This window comes from Heterodontus francisci, chromosome 7, assembly GCF_036365525.1.
Source record: "Heterodontus francisci isolate sHetFra1 chromosome 7, sHetFra1.hap1, whole genome shotgun sequence".
NCBI lineage: Eukaryota > Metazoa > Chordata > Chondrichthyes > Heterodontiformes > Heterodontidae > Heterodontus > Heterodontus francisci.
The window spans coordinates 69,416,407-69,444,160 of record NC_090377.1 but is presented as its reverse complement, the minus strand read 5'-3'; the positions used below and the strand labels follow the sequence as shown (position 1 = coordinate 69,444,160).

Here is a 27,754-nt window from a genome sequence, read left to right as displayed (position 1 = left end):
ACGTGAGAATAACTGCGCTGGTGAAGGGTGCGGGAGAATGATATGACGGTGTGCCCTCCGAGGTCTCCTCCTCCTCAGAGATGGGGGACTGTCGCTCAGGCTCGGTGGCTGGCAGCTCTTGACTTTGACCCACAAGAAAAATAAGACTGATGAGTGGGCTACGCACCTTACAACACCTCCTTCTAACTACTCAACATCTGGAGCTCTTTGAGCAGTGGTGCACCAATGGGCATAATGCTTTGTGCTTGCCAGAGGCTCTCTTGCATCCATTCATTAGGCTACTGACTCTCTCAGGGCTCCAAACCAGTCTCACCATCCATGATTGCTTTGTCTGCCTCCATTCCAACCAACTCCAGCGCCTCTTCCTCCAAAAAAGTGAGGATGGCCATGTAGGGCATGCCGCCTCCAGTTCTTGACATTTCACATGCAATGTGAGCTCTCTTCTCCTGCAAGCACATACATTCCCATTGTTAGTCACCCATCACAGAGACGCACAACTCTTATGTTGGTTGCAGCCTGACTGTCCAACATGGTATCACAGGCATGTCTCCCTCATTTGGCCACTCAGCAATGGCTGTGCAGGTGTCACCTCTGCCTGACCGATGTCCTGGACAGAGAGACTGACCTGCATCTGAGAACCAATGTTGATGCCTGGGCATCTCCACTAACAGGGAGGGCACCCCCCCTTCTCCAATCTCTTATTCACTTTTGGCCACAATTAAGGCTGCAAGCTTTAATGTTACGCGCTGCATGCACCTTGCCAGAGCACATCAGATCATTGACCCTTTATCGGCACTGCAGACAGGTAGATAAGTCCCCAGGGCCTGATGGGATCTACCCCAGAATACTGAGGGAGGCAAGGGAAGAAATTGCTGGGGCCTTGACAGAAATCTTTGCATCCTCATTGGCTACAGGTGAGATCCCAGAGGACTGGAGAATAGCCAATGTTGTTCCTTTGTTTAAGAAGGGTAGCAAGGATAATCCAGGAAATTATAGGCCGGTGAGCCTTACATCAGTGGTAGGGAAATTATTAGAAAGGATTCTTCGGGACAGGATTTACTCCCATTTGGAAACAAACGAACTTATTAGCGAGAAGCAGCATGGTTTTGTGAAGGGGAGGTCGTGTCTCACTAACTTGATTGAGTTTTTTGAGGAAGTGACAAAGATGATTGATGAAGGAAGGGCAGTGGATGTTATCTATATGGACTTCAGTAAAGCCTTTGACAAGGTCCCTCATGGCAGACTGGTACAAAAGGTGAAGTCACAGGGGATCAGAGGTGAGCTGGCAAGATGGATACAGAACTGGCTCGGTCATAGAAGACAGAGGGTAGCAGTGGAAGGGTGCTTTTCTGAATGGAGGGCTGTGACTAGTGGTGTTCCGCAGGGATCAGTGCTGGGACCTTTGCTGTTTGTAGTATATATAAATGATTTGGAGGAAAATGTAGCTGGTCTGATTAGTAAGTTTGCAGACGACACAAAGGTTGGTGGAGTTGTGGATAGTGATGAGGATTGTCAGAGGATACAGCAGGATATAGATCGGTTGGAGACTTGGGCAGAGAAATGGCAGATGGAGTTCAATCCGAACAAATGTGAGGTAATGCATTTTGGAAGGTCTAATGCAGGTGGGAAGTATACAGTAAATGGCAGAACCCTTAGGAGTATTGACAGGCAGAGAGATCTGGGCGTACAAGTCCACAGGTTACTGAAAGAGGCAACGCAGGTGGATAAGGTAGTCAAGAAGGCATACGGCATGCTTGCCTTCATTGGTCGGGGCATAGAGTATAAAAATTGGCAATTCATGCTGCAGCTGTACAAAACTTTAGTTCGGTCACACTTAGAATATTGCGTGCAATTCTGGTCGCCACACTACCAGAAGGACGTGGAGGCTTTGGAGAGGGTACAGAAGAGGTTTACCAGGATGTTGCCTGGTCTGGAGGGCATTAGTTATGAGGAGAGATTGGATAAACTCGGATTGTTTTCACTGGGATGGAGGTGGAGGGTCGACATGATAGAGGTTTACAAAGTTATGAGTGGCATGGACAGAGTGGATAGTCAGAAACTTTTTCCCAGGGTGGAAGAGTCAGTTACTAGGGGACATAGGTTTAAGGTGCAAGGGGAAAAGTTTAGAGGGGATGTGCGAGGCAAGTTCTTTACACAGAGGGTGGTGAGTGCCTGGGACTTGCTGCCGGGGGAGGTGGTGGAAGCAGGTACGATAGCGACGTTTAAGAGGCATCTTGACAAATACATGAATAGGATGGGAATAGAGGGATCCGGTCCCCGGAAGTGCAGAAGGTTTTAGTTTAGGCAGGCATCAAGATCGGCGCAGGCTTGGAAGGCCGAATGGCCTGTTCCTGTGCTGTACTGTTCTTTGTTCTCTCTGTTCTTTGTACGAGGGACAACCCCACAGCTGCTGACCTCCTCTGCAACCTCCGTCCAGGTTGGTTTGCCATGGTGGTTTCCTCCTGCTGTTCCAATAGAACAGGATGTCCCTCCATTCCCTTCCAGCCTGGAGGACTACATCCAGTGGGGCATCATTGAATATTGGGGTGACCCTCGATCTACCTTCAACCATGTCTTCACTTTGTTCTGCCGCCAGGAGTCTCTCGCTGATCCCTCCGGGCTGCATTATCATGTGCTGTTGGCTGGCTTTTAAAAATGGAGCCAGCGTTTCAGGATCCGGAACTCCCCCCTGCCTGTACCGTCTCACTGGATGCCTCCCCGTTTGCCAGCCCTTAATTGGCCGGCCCTGATAATAGTTTATGCACAACTCTGCCTCCTGCCCGTGCGGCCATGCCACCCACTTTCGGTTCTGGCGGCAGGACTTGCTTCCTCATGTAAAATTCCAGCCATTGAATCTGACATCCACTTGAAATCTTCAATGGATTATATTTTACAAAATTTATTCTTGAGTGAAGTTAAGTACTTAAAAAAATAAAAGAAATTATAATGGAGCCAAAACAGTTTATGTTTCAGTGAGATACTGAACCTGTATTATAATAGTCTAACATTAAAACTGGCACTTTATTTATGAACATACAAACAATTATGGATAGGAAAAGACCCTCTGGTACATCCAACCTGTCCCACACAATTGTAATACCTATGTATCACAAAATACAAACTCTCCACCCCAACAGGATTCATGTGATATGCTGGGAGAGATGAAAAAACAGAAATAAACCGAGTGAAATTTGGGGAATATCTCTGGGAAATTCATCTCTGATCCCCATAGGTAATCAGTACTAGTCCACAAGATCATTCTGACTCTGATATTTCTGTGCAGTACCCAGTTTTTGAATGATGTGATCGCTGCCCCAGCCAGAAATAGGCCCAGTGAATCAGCATCCACTGTGGAAGCCAGCAGTTTGTTCCAGAAGTCCACTATTCTCTGGGAAAATAACCACCTGCTGACATCTAGCCTAGTTCTGGCCTTATACAACTTAAATTTGTAACCTCTGGTCCTCTCTAGCCTATTTAAGTGGAACAAACTGTCAACTTGCACACAGTTTTACCATTATATCGTCATCTTATAAATCTCAAACACATCACCCCTAAGTCTACAATTCTCTCGAGTAGAATACCAGCTCTTCGAGCCTATTTTGATAATGAGGATGGTTCAAATTAGGAATTCATCTAATGGCCCTCCTCTGCAATCTTTCCAAAGCTTCAGTATAACCCATCACATGAGTCTGTCAAAACTGAACACAGTTAGGGGAATTTTAACATGGGGTGGGGGTGAGATTGGATGTGGATTGGAGTTAAATGGACAAAAAATTGAAGCGTGTTGGGACGCCAACTTCAGGGTTTTACTTAGGCTTGACAATGACGGACAGCCAACAAGCTCCCAGGAGGTGGATTGGCATTTTATATATGTTAATGAGGATAGATAGTTCAGATTTAACCTGCTTTGCAGGTTTAACTGTAGACGGCCAGGTTTCCCAAGCCTCGGGAATCCCAGCGGCTGCAGCAAGGTGAGGACAGCCTCATGGAGCACTCTGTGTGGGCCAGGAGGAGCAGGAGTGCTTCCTCTTAGGTGCCCCCAAGCCACTCCCCAACGTTCCACCCTTCCACACAACCCCCCTGGGATTGGTCACCTCTTGCAGGAATCTCCCACCACCCCTTCCCCCCCCCCCCCCACCGCCCCACACCCCGAGGTTGAACTCCTCCCCACCCTGGGATTGGACCCTCTTGGGTCAGGGATCAATCCTCCCGGATCAGACCAACCCTTCCCCCGGGATCAAGGATCAGATCCCACCCCATCCCGGGAATGGACCTGTCTCCTGGGTTTGGGGATCGGACACATCTAGTCCTGTGGCCTCTTCTCCAGGCGGACTGGAAACCAAGCCTGTTAATCAGGCTGACTTCCGGGTGGGGAACCTGTCAATGATGTCAGAAATACACTGTTGAGTTAAAACTCCAAAGTGAACATGCAGGTGCCCCCAGCACAAGCTCCCAGCAGGTCAAAAAGTTAAAATTCCCCCAGTATTCTAGCTGAGGCCTGGCCAAGGTCTTGTACATGGACAAAATATGCTGTGACTTATTGCGAATTTGTCCTATAAATGTACCCCAACACCCTATTCACTCTAACTATCACTATACAGCATCGCTCACAAACTATTAGAGATCGATGCACTGGAACACCTAGATCTCCTTCTTTCTTCAACTGCTTTAATGTTCTTCCCTGAAGGGTGTATGCATGTTCAGCATTCACCCTGCCCACATGCATAAAACTGCACCTTTCTGAGTTAAATGTCACTTGCCAATCACAAGCCCAATCCCCCAATGCATCAAAATCTGTCTGAAGCATTTGAGCATGGTCTATAGTCCTGACACTTGCACAAATCTTTGTATCATCTGCAAACTTGCCTGTCGTGCCCTCCTTTAAGTAAAAGAGAAAGCCTGACTCTATTACTGACAGTTCCATTGTTGTTTTCCTTACATTTTAAATTGAAATACATTTTATATTTGTCCTTCCCCCTCTTCTTTCATATAGGTGGAACATTAAGTGGACTAATAAAGAGAAAGCATTGCCTCTCACACAAAGTAGCCATAAAGTATTTCAAAATGGTTCTGGATGCCCTGGATTATTTGCACCGATGCAGCATCATCCACAATGATGTGAAAGGTAGAAGAAAGCTTCATGCCATTGTTTGCTGCAATGGGTATTGTTGCATTATTATAATGGTTCACTCTTCTGACAGATTGAAACATATTATTAAATTAGTAACTGTATTTCTATTAGGTTTTTCAGAGAATTAGTAGCTTAGATTTTCCAATGAGTGAACAGTATGCGCTCATCACCTGGGAAATGATTGAATGCTGCATCAGCTTTTTTCCACTGCTGGTACCAAGTCTACATTTTAAACACACTTCCCGTGGGATACAACCACTTTAAAACCCAATATAAATAATGATGCTGTTAGAATGGGGGCAAAGGATCGAATATCAAAGTGCAAGTCAAAAGGGGAAATAAATATATTTACTAAAAATTCTGAAATACTATAGAAACTGGAGTCTGATGAGGATAGAAGGAATATTTAAAACACAAGATGCTGCTTTGATTTACAATTGTCACTGCAGATTAACAACAATATTAAAGAATGGGAGCAGGATTGTAATTCAGCTGCACTCCATTACTCTAGCTGGCCCACCCACCCTTACTGCACCGTTATACACATAGGAATAATCAGGTGACAAGTTAGAAATTTCCCCAATCTTTTAGGAAAGAGAGAGGAAAAATAAAACCAGTTCAGCAATATGTTACTGTTCCTGCCAAGCTGAAAATCACAAAGTCCAGACTAGTTGCCCAGAAGGATGGATGAGATCTGGAAACTGGGCTCATTTCAGAATTGACTCAATTCTACAATGGGAAAAAGACCAGGTTTGTGTTGTGGTAGGAGGAGATTAAATAGGAATTCTTCAGCTAAACCAACCATGTGTTCCACCAATTCCAATAATAATTTTTCAGTCTACTGTAAAATATACGTGAAAACAACTTATAAATTATTTTATTTTCATTAATTAAACACCCAAATGATTTGCTGAATAGCGTACAAATAGATAAATAAGCAATCTTGTAATAATTTTTAATAACTATATGCTTGAAATCTTTCAGGTGACAACATTCTTCTCTCTGACACTGAACAGCAGCTTTTGCTTTGCGACTTTACGTTTGCTAAAAAACTACCGCCAGGACAGCTCACACCCAAAGGTAAAATAGTTCAAGTTATTTTCTAAAGTACACTTACTGTTGTGTTGCGTATAAGTAGGGTGGTTTCATCAAATACTTCCAAATGTTCAAACCCAGATTCCAGTTGTGGGGCTCAGCATAAAAGGGGTATCAGTATTGTTGTTTGCGCAAAGATGTTTCAGGAGACAGTCACACCCCTTAGATTAACTACCTTGAATTTGGCCAGTGGTCAGGGACAGGAGGGTGTGACTATGAGTGAGGCAGGTAGAGGGATCCAGCAGGTAGTGTTGCAGGAGCCTCAGCCATTGTCCTTGTCCAACAGGTTCGAGATTCTTGCTCCCTGTGTGGATGAGAGCAGGGACTGTAGGGAGGATGAGCAAACTGACCATAGCACAGGGAGCCATTCAAATTGGGGAGAAAAAAGAAATGTAGTCAAAATCGGAATAGTATAATTAGGGCCATAGACACTGTTCTCTGTGGCCAGGATCGAGAGTCCCGAAGGTTGTGTTGCCTACCTGGTGCCAGGGTTCAGGATATCTCATCTGGGCTACAGAGGAACTTGGAGTGGGAGGGGAAAGATCCAGTTGTTGTGGTCCACATAGGTACCAATGATATAGGTAGAACAAGGATAGAGGTTCTGCTGAGGGAATATGAGCAGCTAGAGGCTAAATTAAAAAGCAGAACCAAAAAGGAAATAATCTCCGGATTACTATCTCAGCCACGAGTTAATTGGCACAGGGTCAATAAGGTTAAAGAGGTAAATGCGTGGCTCAAAGTTTGGTGTGGGAGAAATGGGTTCAAATTCATTAGGGCACTGGGGAAGGAGGGAGCTGTTCCGATGGGACGTGCTCCACCTGAATCATGCTGAGACCAGAGTCCTGATGAATCACATAACTAGGGCTGTAGATAGGGCTTTAAACTAAATAGTGGGGGAGGAGGGTTCAGTTGCATGGAAAATTAGGAAGTCAAAGTTAAAGGAGAAGGTAGGAGTACAGGTTAGTGATGAGGCTGATTGTTACCAGAAAATAAAAGGGACAGAACGTGTGAACGTCATATTGCACCAAGGAATCCTTCAAGACTAGGGAAATTTGATAATAGAACAAACTTAAAGGCTTTGCATCTGAATGCACGAAGCATTCGGAATAAAATAAATGAGTTAACAGCGCAAATAGAGATGAATGGGTATGATTTAGTGGCGATTACTGAGACGTGGTTGCAGGGAAACCAGGTCTGGAAATTGAATATCAAGGGTACTCAGCATTTTGGAAGGATAGGCAGGAAGGAAAAGGAGGTAGTGTCGCTTTCTTAGTAAAGGAAGAGATCAGTGCTGTAGTGAGAAAATACATAGGCACTGGAGTTCAAGACGTTGAATCAGTCTGGGTAGAAATAAGAAATAGCAAGGGAAAGAAGTCCTTGGTGGGAGTAATCTATAGGTCCCCAAACAGTAGTTCCGCAGGGGGGGGCACAGTATAAACCAGTAAATACTGGGGGCTTGTAAGAAAGGTACGGCAATAATTATGGGTGATTTTAATGTGCAGATAGACTAGATTAATCAAATTGGCAAGGGTAGCCTTGAGGGAAAGTTCACTGAATGTATTAGAGATTGTTTATCGGAGCAATATGTTGTGGAACCAACAATGGAGCAGGCTATTCTAGATTTGGTATTGTGTAATGAGGTGGGATTAATTAATGATCTCATAGTTAAGGATTCTCTAGGGAAGAGTGATCATAGCATGCTATAATTTCAAATTCAGTTTGAGGGCAAGAAACTGGAGTCCCACACCAGCATTCTAAAGTTAAACAAAGGCAATTGCATAGGCATGAGGACAGATTTGGCCCTAGTGGACTGGGCAGGAAGAATAAAAGGTAGGACAGTTGATGAGCAGTGGCAGATGTTTAAGGAGATATTCAATTCCTCCCAACTAAAATATATTCCAGAGAGGAAGAAAGATTCTAAGAGGGCGAAAAAAAACCCATGGCTAAGCAAGGAAGTTAAGGATAATATAAAGACAAAAACTAAGGCATACCATATTACAAAGGCCACTGGCAGGCTGGAAGATTGAGAAACTTTTAAAGATCAACAAAGGGTTACTAAAAAAAGTAATAAAAAGAGCAAAGTTAAATTATGAAAGAAAGCTAGTGCAAAATATAAAAACTGATAGCAAAAGCTTCTATAAGTATATAAAAGGGAAGAGAGTAGCTAAAGTGAATGTTGATCACTTGGAGGATGAGACTGGGGAGTTAATAGAAGGGAACACAGAAATGGCGGAGACACTAAATCAGTATTTTGCCTCAGTTTTCACGGTGGAGGACATTAGTACCATCCCAATAGTAACAGGTAATGCAGAGGTTATAGAAAGGGAGGAACTTAGAACAATCATCATCACAAGGGAAAAGGTAAAGAGCAAACTATTGGGATTGAAAGCAGACAAGTCCCAAGGGCCTGATGGCCTACATCCTATGGTCTTAAGGGAAGTGGCAGCGGAGATAGTGGATCCATTGGTTATAATATTCCAAAATTCCCTGGATGTGAGAAAGGTTCCAGTGGATTGGAAAAAAGCTAATATAATGCCCTTATTCAAAAAGGGAGGGAGGCAGAAGGTAGGAAACCATAGACCAGTTAGTTTAACATCTGTCGTTGGGAAATTGTTAGAATCCATTATAAAGGAAGTAATAACAGGACATTTAGAAAGTCAAAACGTAATCCATCAGAGTCAGCATGGTTTTATGAAGGGTAGATCGTGTTTGACTAATTTGCCAGAGTTCTTCGAAGCTGTAACTAGCAAAGTGGATAATGGGGATCCTGTAGATGTAGTATATCTGGACTTCCAGAAGGCATTTGATAAGGTGCCGCACAAAAGGTTAATACACAAGGTAAGATCACATGGGGTTAGGGGCAATTTATTAGCTTGGATAGAGGATTGGCTAACCAACAGAAAGCAGAGAGGCAGGATTAATGGGTCTTTTTCTGATTCAGTCCTCGGGCCCCAACTATTTACAATCTATATTAATGACTTGGATGCAGGGATAGAAGGTACTATAGCCAAATTTGCAGATGACACTAAAATAGGTGGGATAGTAAGTTGCAATAAAGAAATAAGAAATTTACAAATGGATATGGATAGGTTAGGTGAATGGGCATAGAAAAGCAAATTATTATCTAAATGGAGGGAAACTTCAGAGTGCTTCGGTGCAGAGGGATCTGGGTGTCCTCGTCCATGAATTGCAGAAAACTAGTATCCAGGTACAGCAGGTAATAAGGAAGGCAAATGGAATTTTGGCATTTATTGCTAAAGGAATAGAGTATAAAAGTAGGGAAGTGTTGCTGCAACTGCATTAGTGAGACCACACCTGGAATATTGAGTGTAGTTTTGGTCCCCTTACTTGAGGAAGGATGTAGTTGCGTTGGAGGCAGTTCAGAGGAGGTTCTCTAGATTGATTCCAGAGATGAGGGGTTTGTCTTATGAAGAGAGATTGAGCAGTTTAGGCCTTACTCTCAAGAGTTTAGAAGAATGAGAGGAGATCTAATTGAGGTATTTAAGATGATTAAGGGGATTGACAAAGTAGATGTAGAGAGGATATTTCCTCTTGGGCAATCTAGAACAAGAGGTCATAGTTTTAGGATAAGGGGTAGCAGATGTAAAACAGAGATGAGGAGAAATTACTTCTCTCAAAGGGTCGTGAGTCTGTGGAATTCACTACCCCAGAGTGCGGTGGATGCTGAGACATTGAGTAAATTTAAGGAGGAGATAGATAGATTTTTAATTAATAATGGGTTGAAGGGTTATGGAGAATGGGCAGGAAAGTGGAGTTGAGGCAGAGATGAGATCAGCCATGATTGTATTGAATGGCGGAGCAGGCGCGAGGGGCTGAATTGCCTACTCCTGCTCCTAGTTCTTATGTTCTTTTCTAATAGCATGAACCACCAGAGAGTTCCAACCTATAGATTTGGAGCTAAATGCTGAAGCTGATAAAGAGTGACAGTTCTACACAGAGCTCTGCAAACTAACATGTAATCTTGAGCTCCATTTAATCCAAATAGATCTTTAAAAGGTATCCTAATGGCATAACTTTGATCTTGAAATTATTGGAGACAGACCCTGCCAATGCAAAACTTGTAGAGCAGAAATCCCATCCTTCCCGGTCCAAAACCAGAGAACTGGTCCCAAATCCCAGGGAAAAGGTCATTGGCATGACAGGATAGTGTGCATCGCTCCTGGAAGGGCATTTCAGCAGCACCCATCCCAAATTCCCAATTCACTGCCAAATAGCTGGGCAGCCCACTGCTACTATGCCTGAAGTGGCCCCAGGCCTTCCAGGATGAAGAAAACATATTGGCCAAGAAAGTTATTAGCTCCCAACGCAGCCATTATCCCTAGCTAATATTTGGAGCCTTTCTAAAGGCCTGCAGAATGCCGAAGTTCCACTGAGGCCTACTGAAGTCATAAGGGTGGGTGTATGGTCCTTCCAAGACCTGACCACCCACCCATCCACCCCAAATTTAACGCTGCACTGCATGCAGAATAGAATCTGTCCGGATCAAGATTCTTCACAAATTCTTGGCACTCCTGGGTAGAAATTTTACTTACTGCCTTCTCTGGCCACAAGTGTTTTGAGGTCTTTTTGTCTTTTAAGTTAAATTAAGGAATCAGTCTCTGGCAGGAGTATTGATTATGAAAATTCCCTGCATCAATTTTCAACGGTAGTTGAATGTTTGCTTTGCTATTACCAGAGCATTTTACCTATAATGAACCAGAAATTGAAAATAGTCATGAAAATTAATTTCTATAGCAGCTATAAATATGGGTATACATTATAATGAGAGTGTAGCTGTGCTCTCTGCTGCAGCATTGGAGGCTGATCTTTCGGTCACAATGCTTCTGCTATCTGGAATTCTCTACCCAAATCACTCTGATTTGCTACCTCTCTCCTTACCTTTAAAAGCCTTTGTCACTATGTCTTTTGTTCCTACTTTCACCCCACCCTCACTCTAGAGAAGTATAATATAACTGGACGTTCTTGTAAATACATATTACGGCGTTAAGATTTGAGCATATTCTGGGCGCAAGGAAAAATCCCTGCACCTGAATGGTGAGGCTCAAAGGAGATCAGATATTGGGCCTCATGAACTTCACTGGTGAGCTGCAGACACCTAATAAGCATCCCCAGGCAGCTCACTGGTGAAGAGAATGCAAGATCAGGCCACGACAATGCCATAAACGGCTCTCAGATAAGTGGTTAAAGGTTAAAGAGGAGCGGGAGGGAAATGCGATTGGGAGGGGGCACAAGCAAGAAGGGGGCCAATTGAAAAGGAGTCAATCAGGTCAGGAGGTTGAGCAATCAGATTTCCACAGCAGTTTCCTGGCAGCAGTGGCCAGGAAGAGGTAGCTTTGGTTGGAGCGGTGCCGGCAGGTGAATGTAGTGGCAGCAACTGGGGGAGCCGAATCAAGCAGCGGCCCACCTTCTTTGAATGTGGGGTCAGGAGCTGCATTCTTGCTCCTCCCAGCTCCATATTCAGGTAAGTACATTTTGAAAATCATATTTTATGACTTGCAAACTTTACTTCTGTGGGATAAAGAATGAAATCTGTTTCTACATCCTTTAAAATGGAATGTTACTCGGAAGGTGGGTGAGTAATTTCATATGTTAAGTGCTGCTCCCTCCCCTCTCCTGATTATATAGCTATCATAGAATGATATAACATAGGAGGAGGCCATTTGGCCCATAGTGCCTGTACTAGCTCTTTGTAAGAGCTACCCAATATTTACCCATAGCCCTGCAAGCACTTCCACTTCAAGTATTTATCTAATTCCCTTTTGAAAGTTACTACTGTTCCTCATCGTAGCACGTATACTTTTTAAATTCTCCTGTCTGATGGAAGATAAAACATTTTATTTGTCTTCAGTGGCACAGAAAGTCAATATTTAAGTCAGAGGGCAGAATTCTCATGTAACTGACCCACTCGCAGCAGGGAGGGCTGGCAGCGGGTCGGGAACCTGAGTGTTAGAGCAGTGGCCTTTCCTGTGGCTTCTTAACTCAGCCACAGCATTAGCAATCTGCTTCTAGGTTTCCCAATCAATCACAGAGTGCAGGCGTGATGACAATCTGCATCTGCAAATTGAAGGATGTCGATTTAAAGGGACCCCAGCAGGGATCAGAATGGCTCCATTGCAGAATACAGAGCAAGTATAAGCAACGTGGGATGACTGCCCCTTCTCTGATGCTTCCCCGGAGGTCATGCTATAGGCTGTGAATGCCCAAAGAGAAGTATTGTTCTCCACGGATGGGAGGAAGATACAAGCCTCACAAATCAAACAGGCATGGCTGGATGTAACTGAGGAAGTGAGCAGCAGGATTGCTGTGCCTTGCAGCTGCTTTCAGTGCTGCAAGAGGTACAATGACCTCATTAGGGCAGGAAAGGTGAGTGACATCTCACATTCAGATGCCAGTCCCCACATAATTCCGCAGTATTTTCCTGCACAGCACTCCCCAGACCAACATACCTTGCAGCTCCACTCATTCCTCTCTCTCACATCCCCAGCTGAACAGCCAAAACTCTCACTCACCTTTACCTTATTGAGATCTCACCACCCATCCATCACAGTCACCCTCCACAAATGTTGTCATTCCATCTTCTCCACACAATCCATTTCTCACGCTCATAACTCTCTGCTTTCTTTCCTTGTAGCAAAAAAAAGCCCAGATCTCCAGGGAGCATCAGAGAATTGGGGGTGGCCTTCCAATGATAAACACCCTGCCCGCTGCGGAAAAGGAAGCCATTGAGATCAGCAGGGTGGCGGAGTGCATGGCATTGGTGATGGGGAGAAGGGGAGTCTCCCAGATACCTGGTGGGTGACAGAATTAGAAATCACACTGTCACTTGGCACATAATAATCACTAATGGTGATTTATTGTCACGACTAACTGAAATATGAGCATCTGCACAATGATGACTTTGAATCCTTTTCCCATGTCACTCTTAATTCATGTTTTTCACAGGTCCTTCCAGCATGACCCAGGAACTGGAGAAGGAGGAAGCTGAGGAGTCCTCAGAGGAGATCACACACTCTGAGAAATCAATCACTTGACTCATGCATACCCTCCAACAGCACAGATATACACACCTCAGTGGGGCCTCCAAGAGAGTTAGCTAGGTTGTCACATAGTGAGACATATATCACAAGTGAGCAGAAGCAGGTGTTGGAGACAGGGACAGCAGTGGAGTGTCCCCATTAGGGGGCACAGGACAGTCCAAGCTCTGCTCAGCTGGATGCTGAACCTGGAAGTCATACATGATGAGGACAATTCTGAAGCAGAAACAGAAAATGTGTGATGTTCTGTCAGCATTTCCAAAGGCACTGCACACCGTTGTAGAGAGATTGGAGGAGTCCATCTCAAACATGAGTGCCATGATGTCTCAGGCCTTTGTGCTGATGTCCAACTCCAGGGAAAGAATGGCCACCTGCATGGAGAATCAGATGCAGCAGGCAACCAAATGCATGCCTGTCCAATGGCCTGCACACTCATTCTGCCACTTTAAATAGCATGGAGGAAAGCCTTGCCTTGGCCATTTAATGCCTCACTGAACAGCAGAGAAGAACTCTCCAGTTCTTGACTAGCAGAGAAGTGCAGGTGGGCCATTGAGAGGGAAGATGGAGAAAGGGCACATGGAAGTGGGGACTCTGCTCAAAGCACACCCACTTCTCATCCTTCCCCTCCGCACCCCGCCCCCAGTTAGGGCACCACATGCTGTCCCTTCATAGGTGTAGGTGGATGATCTTTGGCGGGGACATCACAGGCTCCAAAACCCAGTGAACATCCACCACAGGCATCTCAGCTATCAGCAGTGGAACAAGCATCCTGCCTCTACTCCACTGAAGCCACAGGGGTAACATCACGTAGAAGTAATAGGAAATGAAAATGAAAGACGTTTTAATTGCACACGGGGATTCACTTGGGTGTTTTTAACAATGTCACTCCATTCATGAATTTGCAAATGGATTTAAATCATAATCTTTATTTCAAGTCTCTGTTGTTCAGTCATTTCTATTATTGCCTCCTGCCTTTCCAATGCCCATTAGCCTTGAGGTGACTGATATGACCAGAGTATAAGATGCGCAAAGGGTGGGAATGATTTGGGTTGGGGGTGGGAGGAGGTGTGGGCAGTGAGTTCAGCATTGTTGTGCCATAGGGTTTCACACACTCAGGTTATTTGAACTGTGCTGTATGAGTCTGTCGTGGGCTTCTCTAGCAGCTAGGTGAGTGGCTGCAGGCACCCTGGCCACATAAGGCTCCTGCTCATCCTCCTCCTCGAAGGATGCAGAACGGTCATCACCTTCTTCCTCGAGCAGCTCCAGTCCTCTCTGCAGCGCAATGTTGTGCAAGGCACAGTGATCCCAGATCTGACCAGGCACCTGAATCACATCTTCAGCAACACAATGGTTTGCTTTATGAGTGCTCTTCTGCTTATGTAGCTTCTGTTGTACCTTTCCTCTGCATCAGTGGTAGTGGTCCTCAAAGGTATCATCAGCCACATCCTTAAAGGGTAGCCTTGTCTCCAAGGAGCGATCCACTGGTTATAAGCCCCTCAATGTCAGGGGTCATGGCGGGGGGGGGGCGCATGGAATATACTTCTGGGATAGGCCCACCATGGGCTTCGATGCTGGGAAGGCCCTGCCCCATTTTACCAGCGATGGCGAGGCCTCGGGGTAGCCCCCCTGCCACTTGGTGCAGAGCCTTCATTTAAATATTTAAATAAATGTTAATCAATGAATAAACACTTACCTTGTCCTGACGGCAGTCGCACGCCAATATTCTGGCCGGTTGCCGGAACTCCCCTGCCTTCAGATCTCCGTTGGGGGAGTGGGGGGAGTGAGGAAAACTCTTACTATTGGCTGAGGGGATGGTGGGAAGGGGTTGAGGGTCAAAGGTAATGAAGTTCGGGGGTAAAGTTCAGCATCAGAATAAAAGTTTGTTTTGGGGGATAGGGCAATTTATATATTGAGTACTCATGGGGGGGGGGGGGCGGTGGTGGGAGAGGGGATTCAAAGTTATATTGCAATTTTATTTTAACTTTTTGCACATCGGGACCTTTAAAAATTTAAATGACCTGTCAGGGCTTGAAGCCCTTTTAAAAATGGCACCTGCGCGGTGGTGCCAGACACCATTGCCGGGACAAAGCGCCTGCCCCCAATGACATCATTGGGGGGCAGGTGGTCTGCCCCCTCCGTGTTAATAAGCGCTGCACACTTTTTGAAGCTCACTGCCGAGAACAGCAGCGAGCTATAAAAATTCAGCCCACTGACTCTGCTTGGAGGTACGAAGACCTGTGGGAGATGTGACTAGAGCATTATGAAGGCATAATGACAGCTTCCAGGATATCTTGCATAGACATGCATGAAAACATTCTGGTGGTCACAAACCAACTGAACATTGAAGGGTGGAATCCTGGAATCCATTCCAATTGACAAGTTGGTTGATCTGAGGGTGGCTTGATTGCCGCATGTGTGCAGTTTATGACTCCCTCTATTTGGGGAAATCCAGCCACTGCAGCAAAAGCAAGAGCCCTTAAGGGGCGGCCCTTACAATCATGGCATCGGTCACCTGGGAGATGCATTTGAGTGCAGCAGATTGTGAAATCCTGGAGATGTCACCAGGAGATTCCTGGAAGGAGCCAGAAGCAAGGAAATTCAGGATTGTGGTGGCCTTGGCGGCCACTAGCAATGCATGTCCACCTTGCCCGCTTGGAAAGAGGTCTTGTTCCAGGAAGCTGCAGATGTCAGCAACAACCTGCCATGAAAACCTGAGCCTCCTGAGGCACTGTTGTTCAGTCATGTGATGCTGTCTGCCTGTATATTCTGTGCTGGCATTTCCTTCAAGCTGCAGCTTTGTATCCATCTCCTCTGCCCTGTGGAGCAGCATGTGGCTGAATAAATGACAGCTGCTGTTGCTCCTGCTGGTGCTGTTGGTGTGGCTGCTTCTTTTGTTCCTCATCAGAGGTCCAAGGTAGAGCTGCATTAGCTTCAGTGAAGGTTGGCAGCAGGAGAATACAGATCAAGGTGAGTGAAGGTACCAAGGTACCAGAAGCGACTTCCAAACTTTTCGAAATCACCTTTAAAGCAGTGAAAGCAGACTCTCAGCACAATGTCTATGAGCAAAAGCCTTTCACCTAAGTAAACAGCTCTGCTGTTTCAGTATTTAAAGGCTTTCCAGACTATCAATTTCACAAAGCCATCAAGCCTCACTGTGAAGCTGACATGTTTCACACAGCTCAGGAACCCCATGCACTGGCTGTTAAAGCCAGAATGCTGGGTGAAATTCTCCATTTAATTGCCTGTTAACATAGTCAAATAACAGACCCATCAACCCCACAGGAGTTTCCCATGAGCCTCCAAATGCACGCTGGTTAAAGTCAGAAGTGAGCAGGATCATGTCAAGTTTCTGAAATGCCGACCTTTTTTGCTGCATTAACCCCCCCGTTCCCCACTCTTGCGGGTTAAAGTTCTGCCCAAAGTGTCAGCAAGGAACTCATTCATCACATTAGTTCCAATCAGTGATCTGATTGGAGATTGTCAAGAAAAATCTGAGATTTCGAAAGACGGCATAAACTGAATTCCACTGTATACTTTCTCCGTGCTAAGTAAAACTATTGCTTGCTTAGACACTTTGGTTTGATGCCCAGAAGAATCCATAGCTGAAAGTGAAAAAGCCTTATCCATGTTTATTTCTTCAGGAGAAGCTCCAGTAGGAACACAGACACATATGGCTCCAGAAGTAGCTCAGAGTGCAGGACATGACTGGAGGGCAGATGTTTGGAGCGCTACCTGTACCCTTCTACACATGATTAATGGAAGGCAACCATGGCTGAAGAAGTTTGGTGAAATACATGTTTTATATAAGGTGGTAAGCACAATAATTCTAATGTAAGGAATTCAAAACTATTAAACATAAAAGCCTCATGAGAAAATATTTGGTTCTCGTGTTGTATGTGAAAGTGTTTAGTAAATTTGGAGCATGTGCCATTTTGAATACTGGCTTTTGCTCTTGTGTTTTCATCTCTGGGGAACCTGGGGATTTGAGTTAAACTAAACTGACAGGATGAAAGAGTTCTCTCTCTGCTGGATGTAAGGGTCCTAGATGAATTGAGTTTGAAGCAGTCTGAGTTCCTAGTGAGCATGAATCAAAAAAACTAGCCATAATTTGGATCTAATTGGTGACCACTTGCAAAGGCCATAAAGATGACTGAAATGAGACATTTGTAAGTTGCTAAAACTCTGCTGAGGATAGGGTTAGACATTGGTGAGACAGAGTAAAGAGAGTTTCACTCTGACCTGGAAGTACTTGATGATGATGATGATGATAATGGGCACAAGAAATGGAAAGTGGTGCTTTCTCCATTTCATTTTATAAGTACAAAAACATTCACTCTAAAGTATAGGCCATAAGAATAAGCCATTCAGCCCTTCCAGCCTATTGCACCATTCAATTTGCTCATGGCTTGTCTGTACCACAATCCAATTTAAATGCATTTGTTCCAAATCCCCTGCTGTCCAAGCTTTGGGTAAGTATCCTAGCTGCGTCCTCATAGAGCAGGTTAAAATTCAGTCAATCAGTTCAGGTTTATAGTCATAACATCATTACGGCACAGAAGGAGGCCATTGAGCCAGTCAGGTCCCCACTGGCTCTCTGTAGGGCAATCCAATTAGTCCCATTCGCTATCTTTATCACCCTGCAAGTTTATTTCCCCCAAGTTCCCATCCAATTTCCTTTTGAAATCATTCATTGTCTTCGCATTCACCACCCTCATAGGCAGCGGGTTCCAGATCATTACTGCTTGCTGCGTAAAAGAGTTCTTCGTCACATCCCCCTTGTATCTCTTGCCTAAAACCTTAAATCTGTGTCCCTTAGTCCTTGTACTATCAGCTAAGGGAAACAGCTTTTCTTTGTCACCTTATCTAAACCTGTCATAACGTTGTACACCTCTATCAAATTTCCCCTCAATCTCTTTTGCTCCCAGCTTCTCCAACCTAACCTTGTAGCTAAAATCCCTCATCCCTGGAAACATTCTGGCAAATCTCCTCTGCAGCCTCTCAAGGATCCTCAGAACAGGACACAATACTAAATAACAAAAAATCGCCTTCATTTATTCATGGTTAATTTTCTTTAAATTTAGTCCATCAATGCTGGAAATTAAAATTGTATCCATTAAAACAGGTGAATATCGAATGAGCAGTAGGTCGTGAACATATGGGAAACATTTGAAAATTGGGTTCTCAGCGATTTTAACTGCCCTCCACACCCACCCCATCCCCACCACCAGTATAGGTAGAGTTCAAATCAGCTCCAAAATTTCTCACCAAATAGCATGTGAAAATTGAACAGTCATGCAATTTGATTACTGTTTTATTGCCATTGGGTAAAAAATTGTCTTTGTTTCCATTTTTACAATACAGGATTGTCAGCTCCTTTGTAATAAATCTTGTGTCTGAGTATGTGTTTAATCAATTGTTTCTGTTTCATTTGAGGATTTTAAATCAGCTGTTTATATGCATCTTCCTCTGAGATCATTTCAGTATTCTTTCTATACCATAAAATGTGACATTTGTTTTTTCATCATCATAACAAAATAAATTCTTTCCTTTGTAGATTGTAGAAGAGAGTCCCCCATACTTTGAGATCCCCCCATCATGCCACATTTTGGTGGATAGTCTCATTAAGAGGGGCCTAATGGTGGATCAACACAAGAGACCGTTTGCTGCAACCTTGCGAGATGAAGCAGCTGATGTCTTGGCTCAGAGTAAGAAACAATTTAGAACAGCAGTGTGATTTACCTTTTCATTGGAAATTTGTCCAGTTTCACTGCTATCAGAAGGATATTAAATGATCTTTCTAGTGCAGGTTTGCCATTTCTGCCTTATATTAAAATGAAATCAAAATGATACAATGTTGTGGTGATGCAGTGTTTCTGAGCTGCAATGTAGTGAAGAAAAAAATGATGGAATGTGAAGTTGCACCCACACGGCTATGCCATCATGTGGAAATGCCAAGTAAAGGACAGAAGGATGGAGGGCAAGGCAAAAGTAGGATCAACCTGGACAGTGTATAGGCACCTCCAGGTAGCCAGTTGTAGTATGTAATCAGCAAAGGCCAGGCTATTGTGTGTGGACCAGGGAGTCTTTTTAAAGTGTAAAATTATATAATGAAATTTGCTGCATTATTTAGCAACTCAGTGGAATCACATCACATGGACTGGTATTTAATTTGCCTAGAAATGTTACACAGGTCAAGTACTCCATATTATTGAAGTTTACAAGAATAAATCTTTGACAATCTGTGTAAGGATGAATAGTGTATTTTATCATGTATATTTTGACATATTTACAAATATTAATGGAATCTGTCCTTTTTCAGTTTCTTCCCTATTGTTTTTTATTTACTTATTCTCCCAGTCCCATTCACTCATCACCACTGTGCTCGTTGACCTACATTAGCTCCCAGTTAAGCAATGCCTCAATTTTAAAATTCTTATCTTGTTTTCAAGTCACTCCATGGCCTCGCCCCCTCCCTATCTCTGTAATCTCCTCCAGCCCACAACCCTCCGAGATATCTGCACCCTTCTAATTTGGCCTTTTGAGCATCCCCTATTTTAATTGCTCCACCATTGGTGGCCATGCCTTAAGCTCTGGAATTCCTCCCTGAACCTCACTGTCTGCCGACTTGTCTTTCCTCCTTTAAGACGCTCCTTAAAACCTACCTCTTTGACCAAGCTTTTGGTCACCTGCCCTAATATTGCATTACGTGACTTGGTGTCAAATTTTGCTCTATAACACTCCTGTGAAGCAGCTTGGGATCTTTTATGCTGTTAAGGGCTCGATTCATCCATTTATCATTTCATTTTGTTCCTAGAAGTTGTTCTTTCCATTCTCCTTCTGGCTTCACTGATCTTCTCATAAATTCTTTTGCTTTTTATTTTTCCATCATAATTGTTTTTCCCTATCACCTGTCTATTGCTTTACTTCGCTTATCTTTCTTTTTCAGTTTAACATTTCCCAAACTGTTCCAGTGCAGCTACAACTCTCAAATATACCCAATAATGTGGAAAAGGTCCTACTACAAAAAACTGGAGGAATGTAACTTAGTCGATTGCCTATTTATCAGCCTCCTCACAATCACGAGCAAAGTGATGCAAGGAGTCATCAATAGTGTTATCACACGACAACTAGCACCAATAACATGTTCACGGATGCTCAGTTTCGGTTCTGCCAGAACCACTTGACTCCTGAACAAACTTAACCCAGGCATGGATGCAAGAGCTGAATACTAGAGGAGAGGTGAGAGTATCTGCCCTTGATAGCAAGGCAGCATTTGACCAAACGGAACACCAAAGAACTCTAGAACAAAATAGATCAATGGGAAAACAATTCAAAATGCTGTAGTTGTGTCTAAAGCATTTGAAAGTTTGTTGTGAGTGACAGAGACTAATCATTGCAACCCCAAGATATCACTGCAGGAGTTTCTCAGAGAAACGTCCTTGGTCTAACCATCTTTTAGCTGCTGGATCAATGACCTTCCCTCTGATATAAGCTCAGATATGTAGCTGCTTTTGGATGATTCCACAGAATTAATTTCATTTGCAACTGCTCCGATAATGAAGCAGCCTATGCCAGCCTACTTCAGGATCTGGATAACATTAAGGCCTGAGATGACAAGTGTAGCATTTGTATCACATAAGTTCCAGGCAATGAATATCTCCAACAAAAAATGTTCTATCAGCTCACCCTGGCGTTCAAATGCGCCACTATTGCTAATTCCCCCACTATCAACATCTTGAGGGTTACTTTTGACCAGATGCTTAACAGGACTGGTCATACCAATACCATGGCAACTAGGCTATGGATGTGTGTTCTGTGAATAGCTCATTTCCTGCACTACAAGGCACAAATCATGAGTGCGATGGAATACTCACCACTCGCCTGGATGAGTACAGTCACAACAACACTCCAGAAACGCGACACCATCCAGGAAAAAGCATTCGCCTTGATCAGGGTCACTGCAATTAGACCCAAATCTACTCCCTCCATTACCAACATGCCAGTAGTCTGTATGATCATTCTACAACTCACATAGGCTACTTTGACAGCACCTCCTTGACCCGCAACCTCTACCACTGAGAAGGGCAAAAGTAATGTCACAAGAGCAGCATTATCTCTAAGTTCCTCTTCACGTCACGCACCATCCTGACTTGGAGCTGTATTGTCATTCCTTCATTGTCACAGGTCAATTTCCTGGAATTTCCTATCTCATGCCACTATCAGAGCACCACCACTATAAGTGCTGCAGGAGTTCAAGGGAAAGCACCAGCTCCTTCTGAGACCAACTAGGGATGGGCAATATATGTGGCCTTGAAAGGAATGCCCATATTCTGAGAACAAAGTAAACTTATCAAAGAACATATTAGTGTGGAGTCAGTCACAGCACGTGAAGCTGCATTTCTGGTTGAATAAATGCACAGTTACAACTAGCATTTATTAACAAGGAACTACAATGGCTCACAGGAAGGCTTGCACTCAAGACGTGCATGTGGAAGGCCAAAAAAAATCATTTTATTTCGGGACCCGTTTTCGGCAGTTGTTTTGATTTCAGATAAAAATTCACTCATCCTGAAAAAAGAGGACTGTGTCTCATTTAATTACTGCTGGCTAGCTTCACACCTGTTCAGGATGGAAATAGGTGTAAATTTGTATGGCCCAGAGGCTGCCTGCCAACAGCAGGTGTAAATCTGTGGAATTGGCTACCGGCCTGTCAAATGGGATCCTCATGATAGTGAGAGGTGTGATTCAGTGGCGAGGTCCAACATTTTCTTGTTGGCTTGGAGAAGCATTCAGACTCCTCTTGGTCCCGTAAGGAAATTAAATTCTGACTTTATTTCAGCATCTATAATGAAGGTGTATAAACAACGTAACAGTCCAGCGCACAAAGAACAGGCAATTCATTTCTATTTATGCTTACACTTCTTATTTACTGATTTCTCCTGTTTGAAATTCTTTGTCCTGGAGGTTTGGAAAGAGTTACTCTTCGCCCTATTACCTGATTGGTGGTTACATCCTAAATCAGAACACCAAACTCAGTTGGTGTATGAAAATTGATATGAATATTGATTTAAGGTTTATTCTGGCCCATGTGGTATCAAAATAAACAATAAACAAGTCCACAGAGACACAAAGTTGGGCAATCTTGCTCAATCAGCTGTATAGAAAGGAAAGCCTCAGTTGGAAAACTACCTACAATAATGTTTGTCTTGTTTTTATCAGTTTCAGGTCTTCAGTTCATATTTGGAGAGCAGTATGCTGAAGTAAGCTCTCAGCCGTGCAATGAAAATATGTCTGAACCATCACAATATTATTCTAGTACCACTCTTGAGCCATCTGCCATTTTAAAAGATTTAGCTGACCCTTCTCCAGGATCTGCTATCACTCCAGAATGTCAGGATAAAGGAAATGAAGTACAAACCCCACAAATTGTGGTTGACAATTCTTGTGAAAAGCATCAAAGTTCCCAAGAAAAAATAGAGAATACCATAGAAAAAGACAGAAGAGATGTTAATTTTTCCAAGCCCTGTGGTACTTATACTGAAAATCAAACCTTAAAAATTAATCAGCAACCGTACCACCGAAATGTCAAGCGTTTCCATTCATGTCCTACTCAGTTTCAGCAACCACAGAGAAATGAAGATGCTGATCAGCTTCTAAAAGGTAGGTTAGTGCTCAAAGTAGATTTAACAGACTCCAGATAAAAATACACTGTGGTTTTAACCTGCCTGCTGGTAATTCTAAGGCCCAGTTTACACCATGCTGATAAAGTCTATTTAGACATAAAAGTCCAATTAGGTAGTGGTAATGCTAATTGCATTTTACAGCATCGGTTTAACAGAGTAATAATAGTTTAACACAGGTTGTTTAACATAAATTTGATCAATTATTTGGGTGAGGGGTATGTAAGAGGAACAATGCAATTTGTTTTAGTCAGACAGCAATTCCTACATCATAATGCAACCTGTCTACCAAGATAACTTTACTCTGACTGACCAAATTCTAATTTAATATTGATTCATGCAATTAAATTTGTATTTCTCTCACGCACATTATGGGACTGAAATCTGGTAACTCTGCTATACCCTATCAATAAGCATTAACACAAAGGATTGGCAAACACATTTGTAAATCTTTATGTGACATAAACTCACTTTGGATTGCATTACAGTAGTGCAGTGTTCTGAGCTCATATTTAATGAATATGCATATAACATAAGGAGATAATACGCTTTCACACCAAATGGCAAGCCTACCACAGGAATATTGTAATCTACAAGTACCCCCCAGGAGGAAAGAGTGGATTAAACATTCAAATATGTCTACAGTTTTACCCAGGATCCTGATTCCTGAAGCATCCACTCTACATATTATCTGTTGATTTGGAGGGGAAAAAAAGGAAGACACTGACCACATAAGTGTCACACCCACAGAATCAGTTTGGAATAACCTGCAAATGCACATGAAGCAAGTACTAACAAATGCACATGGGGTCTTTGTATGTATACTGGACTGTGAAGCTTGATTTGAGAAACTACATAAGTTACATTTATTTACCACCTTTTCAACTTGCTACAGCCAAGGTAGATTTCTTTGGAGACTTAACACCTCAACAATACAATACTTTTCAATGCTTTTTTACAAATACTCACTGGCCCACCAACTCACTTGTCCAGCCATTCCCTCATCCTTCTCGAATCTTTACAAACCAAATAACTTGTTCCCACAAATAACATTGTTTCAACTACTATAACCTATAGTGCACCTCTTGTAAGTGTCATACTTACTTCCTGTAACACTTTTTGTTACTTTTTTATCACTCAACGTAAGTTTTTATGTGTGATTTTATTTATTTTTTTAAACGTTAATGTGACGTGTTCCTGCTGTTGGTCCCTGCCTGTTCTGATTGCCATCGATCCAATCCCACCTTTCCCGCTGCCATCCAATGATTCCCATCACTGCAGGCACTGGCTGCCATTTCCCCTCCCCTTTTCGCACTTCCTGCTTTTCATTGGTTTCCTGGTGTTAAGATAGAGACCAACATTTTTTTTGAAGTGCATGTTGTTGTACAAATGTCAAATATTAGACTGCAATAACCACTGTAAAGAATCAAACAGCTGGTTTCCTAGTTTTGAACTGCAAAAGAAGATTTTAGGGTCAGGCTAATGGGGACGATCGGGAGACTGAGGGAGTGGGCATGGCAATGAGAGATGTTAGGAGAGTGGTGCGGGAAGGAAGGAAGGAATGCAGGTTTGGGACAGAGATGGAAGAGAGGATCCTGTAGGGGAGGAATAGGGAGTAAGGGATAGATACAGGGAAGACAATAGGGAAGCAGGAGAGAGGAAGTATGGATTAAACATTCACTTTGTGAACGCCTGATATGTTTGTTAAGCTTATAAAACTTAACATTGCAAAGATTGGTATTATAAGCCCCTTATTTTTATACAGTAGATGATCAGATGGCCACAGTAAACTGTTTTAATTGATTTGTTATGGAGGTTTGGTTTAATAATCTAAAATCTGCTATTTTGGAGATTAACAAATCAATGCTATGGCTGTGATTTTACCAGCCCATTGGAAAGGGAGATGAGATGGTTGGAAAAATGATGGTTAAAGGTGTCAGGAGGGAAGCCCAATGTGCTTACGCCGCCAGGGGATATTCCCAGTGGCAGGAATGACAGGGGCTCGGCCGCCCACCAACCAGAGGCAGGCAGCCAATTAACCAATTAATTGGCCTATTGATAGTCATTTTACCAGGCTGCCAGCATTTTGCTGACATTGGAATAAAAAACCCACCATGTGATGTGGGGAGTCCACCGGCTGCATCATGGCAGCCTCCCAGTGGCTTCCCAAGTGTTGTGGGGTGGGGTCTTCCTTTCCGGAGGCTTCATGGCCCAAGGAGGGCCCCCCCCTCCCCCCACAGCAATGGCCACCCCCACAGCCACATCGCTGCAACTGGAGGGTTCACCTCTCCAATCGCTGGGCCTGCATGCCTGGTCCTAGCACATCAATAAATTTCCTCCGGGCCCTTCGAACGTGCTTCAAGATGGAAATTCCCTCCTTCTCCTTCCAGTTTCAGCAGCAACTACCTCTCTCGGTTATGCCAGGAGTGTGGATAACCAGCCTGCCATCCTTAACTGGACAGCCGATCCAGTGGCAGCCAATTAAGAGATTGTCACTGGTAAAATTGCTACCACAGTCCCACCATCTGCCCACACAGGCTTGGGACCTGCATTTGATCCTGACATTGGGACTCAACCCGTGCTGGTAGGATCTTAACCTATGAGCCAACAACCTAAAGAAAATAAACTGTTTTGACGTTTTGGAATGAGTTTTAGGTCATTTTAAAAGTGTTGTTAAAATAATGTAGTTTCCATGTTATAAATTATTAATTCATCCAGTTAAATCTCTATTTTTCTAATTTATTCTAAATGTACTTTTTGTTGCAGTTGGAAAATCATAAAAAGGTTACCTGACAAAATCATTTATCTTCATCTTACTGAATGAACCTGGATATCTGTAATGCTGTTTATCCAGAGAAACAGCACCTGGACTTCAATTACAAAAGATCCAATTATGTGTTTTGAGTGCTTGCTTTCTTGTTTTCTCTTTTCATTAGTGATTTAGGTCCATTGAGTTCTTTGGAATTTTTTTCCTATTATTTAATGAAGTATTTTTAAAAGGAAACTAGATTTTATAATGCATTTTTCTATGAGTTGTACTTATAATAGAACACCTGTCTTTGACTATTACTTATTAAGAATATACTTGTAAACACTTTTGGGTCCTACACTTTGTCTCTCCACATCTTACATTTTCTTTAATGGACCCAAAGGCAGAATTTAAAAAATAAATAAATTCAATGAAACTATAAAGTGATCAGAACGTGGCAGATATATTGCATGGATTGCAATCATCAGTTGTCACAAAGGAGGTCAATAGAACTGTTCTAGTCATATAAAGAATTTGGCTAAGCAGTCCATAGCACATTTTAATAAAAAATGCATTATGTATGACACGTGTAAGCCATGGCTCAGTTGGTAGCGTTCTCGCCTCTGAGTTAGAAGGTTATGGTTTTGTCCCTCAATCAATCTCACAAAAACAAATTATCTGGTCATTATCACATTGCTGTTTGTGGGAGCTTGCTGTGTGCAAATTAGCTGCCACATTTCCTACAACAGTGCTTACACTTGAAGAGTAGTTCATTGGCTGTTACGCACTTTGGGATGACCTGAGGTTGTGAAAGGTGCTATATAAATGCAAGTCTTTCTTTCTTTACGTAGAAACTGGAAGGATTAAATATGTAGAAAATTCCTAAGTCTAATAGGATGCATCCTAAAGTCAATGAAATAAAAGAGGAAATTTGTAGTGTTTCTATTGATAATTTTTTGAGCTTCACATGAGGGCTGGCAAAGGTAGTTCCAATGTTCAAAAAGGAGTAAGTCATAAATCAGGTAATTCTGACTATTCGGCCGCACATTCATGGTGGAGAAAATGCTTGAGGGCATTCTACAGCAGTGTGTCCAACCTTCAGCCCCTGGGTCAAATGCAACTCCTGAATTCTGGCAATTGGGCCCTTAAAGCCCAGATAACTCTGTCCTATTTATGCTTAAATTTCTTATCTGCTAATTTGTCACACTTGCATTTTGTGGATCTGGATGTTTGTAAAGGGCTGTTTTAACAATGTTGCCATATTAATTGATAAAGTTTGATGAGTATCAGCAGTTTGAGGTATATACGAATAAATGGTAACTTGAATTTAAACTTTATATGTAGCCCTGGGGCTCCATATGTCCCTCAAGCCAAAAGATTAGAAACTACTATTCAGTTGGATGCAATAAATGAGCATTTAAAGAACACCGATCTCATTGAGTTGTTAATGTGACTTTTAGAATCAATAAGCCTTGCTGCACATATTTACTGGAGTTCTTTGAGGAATAACGCGACCAGAAAACAAGGGTTAGATTGGACAAGTACAGATTAGATTGGACAGGAACAGCTTAGATTGGACAGAAAGAATGGGTTAGATTGGACAAGAATGGGTTAGATTGGACAGGAATGGGTTAGATTGGACAGGAGCGGGTTAGATTGAATAGGAACAGATTAGATTGGACAGCAAGAACAGGTTTGATCGGACAGCAAGAACAGGTTAGATTAGACAGAAGGAATGGCTTAGTTTGGACAGGAATGGATTGGATTGGACAGCAGGAATAGGTTAGATTGGACAGCAGGAATGGGTTAGTTCCGACAGCAGGAACAGGATAGTTTGGACAGGAACAGGTTAAATTGGACAACAGGAACGGGTTAGTTCGGACAACAGGAATGGGTTAGATTGGGTAGGAGTGAGTTAGTTTGGACTGGAACAGGTTCGTCTGGACAGGAGTGGATTAGTGTGGACAGGAATGGGTTAGTGTGGACAGGTACGATGTAAAGAAAGGGTTAACGACTGACTACGAGTTCAGAGCAGTGTTCGTTA

The 27,754-nt window shown here is 43.2% G+C and overlaps 1 protein-coding gene across 4 annotated transcripts in view; it reads left to right on the top strand.

The window, feature by feature from the left end:
* The window catches only part of LOC137371724 (mitogen-activated protein kinase kinase kinase 14-like), a 72,916-nt gene extending 45,832 nt beyond the window's left edge, over positions 1 to 27,084 (top strand). For 3 of the 4 annotated variants that reach the window (XM_068034554.1, XM_068034551.1, XM_068034552.1), the window contains 6 exons: positions 4,994 to 5,125; positions 6,116 to 6,211; positions 16,923 to 17,092; positions 18,836 to 18,986; positions 22,501 to 22,941; positions 25,728 to 27,084. In XM_068034554.1, coding sequence (XP_067890655.1) covers positions 4,994 to 5,125; positions 6,116 to 6,211; positions 16,923 to 17,092; positions 18,836 to 18,986; positions 22,501 to 22,941; positions 25,728 to 25,741 — 1,004 coding nt within the window. In that variant the 3' untranslated portion in view covers positions 25,742 to 27,084. The remainder of the gene's footprint in view (positions 1 to 4,993; positions 5,126 to 6,115; positions 6,212 to 16,922; positions 17,093 to 18,835; positions 18,987 to 22,500; positions 22,942 to 25,727) is intronic. The other variant, XM_068034553.1, reaches the window with a different exon arrangement.
* The last annotated feature ends 670 nt before the right edge of the window (positions 27,085 to 27,754 follow it).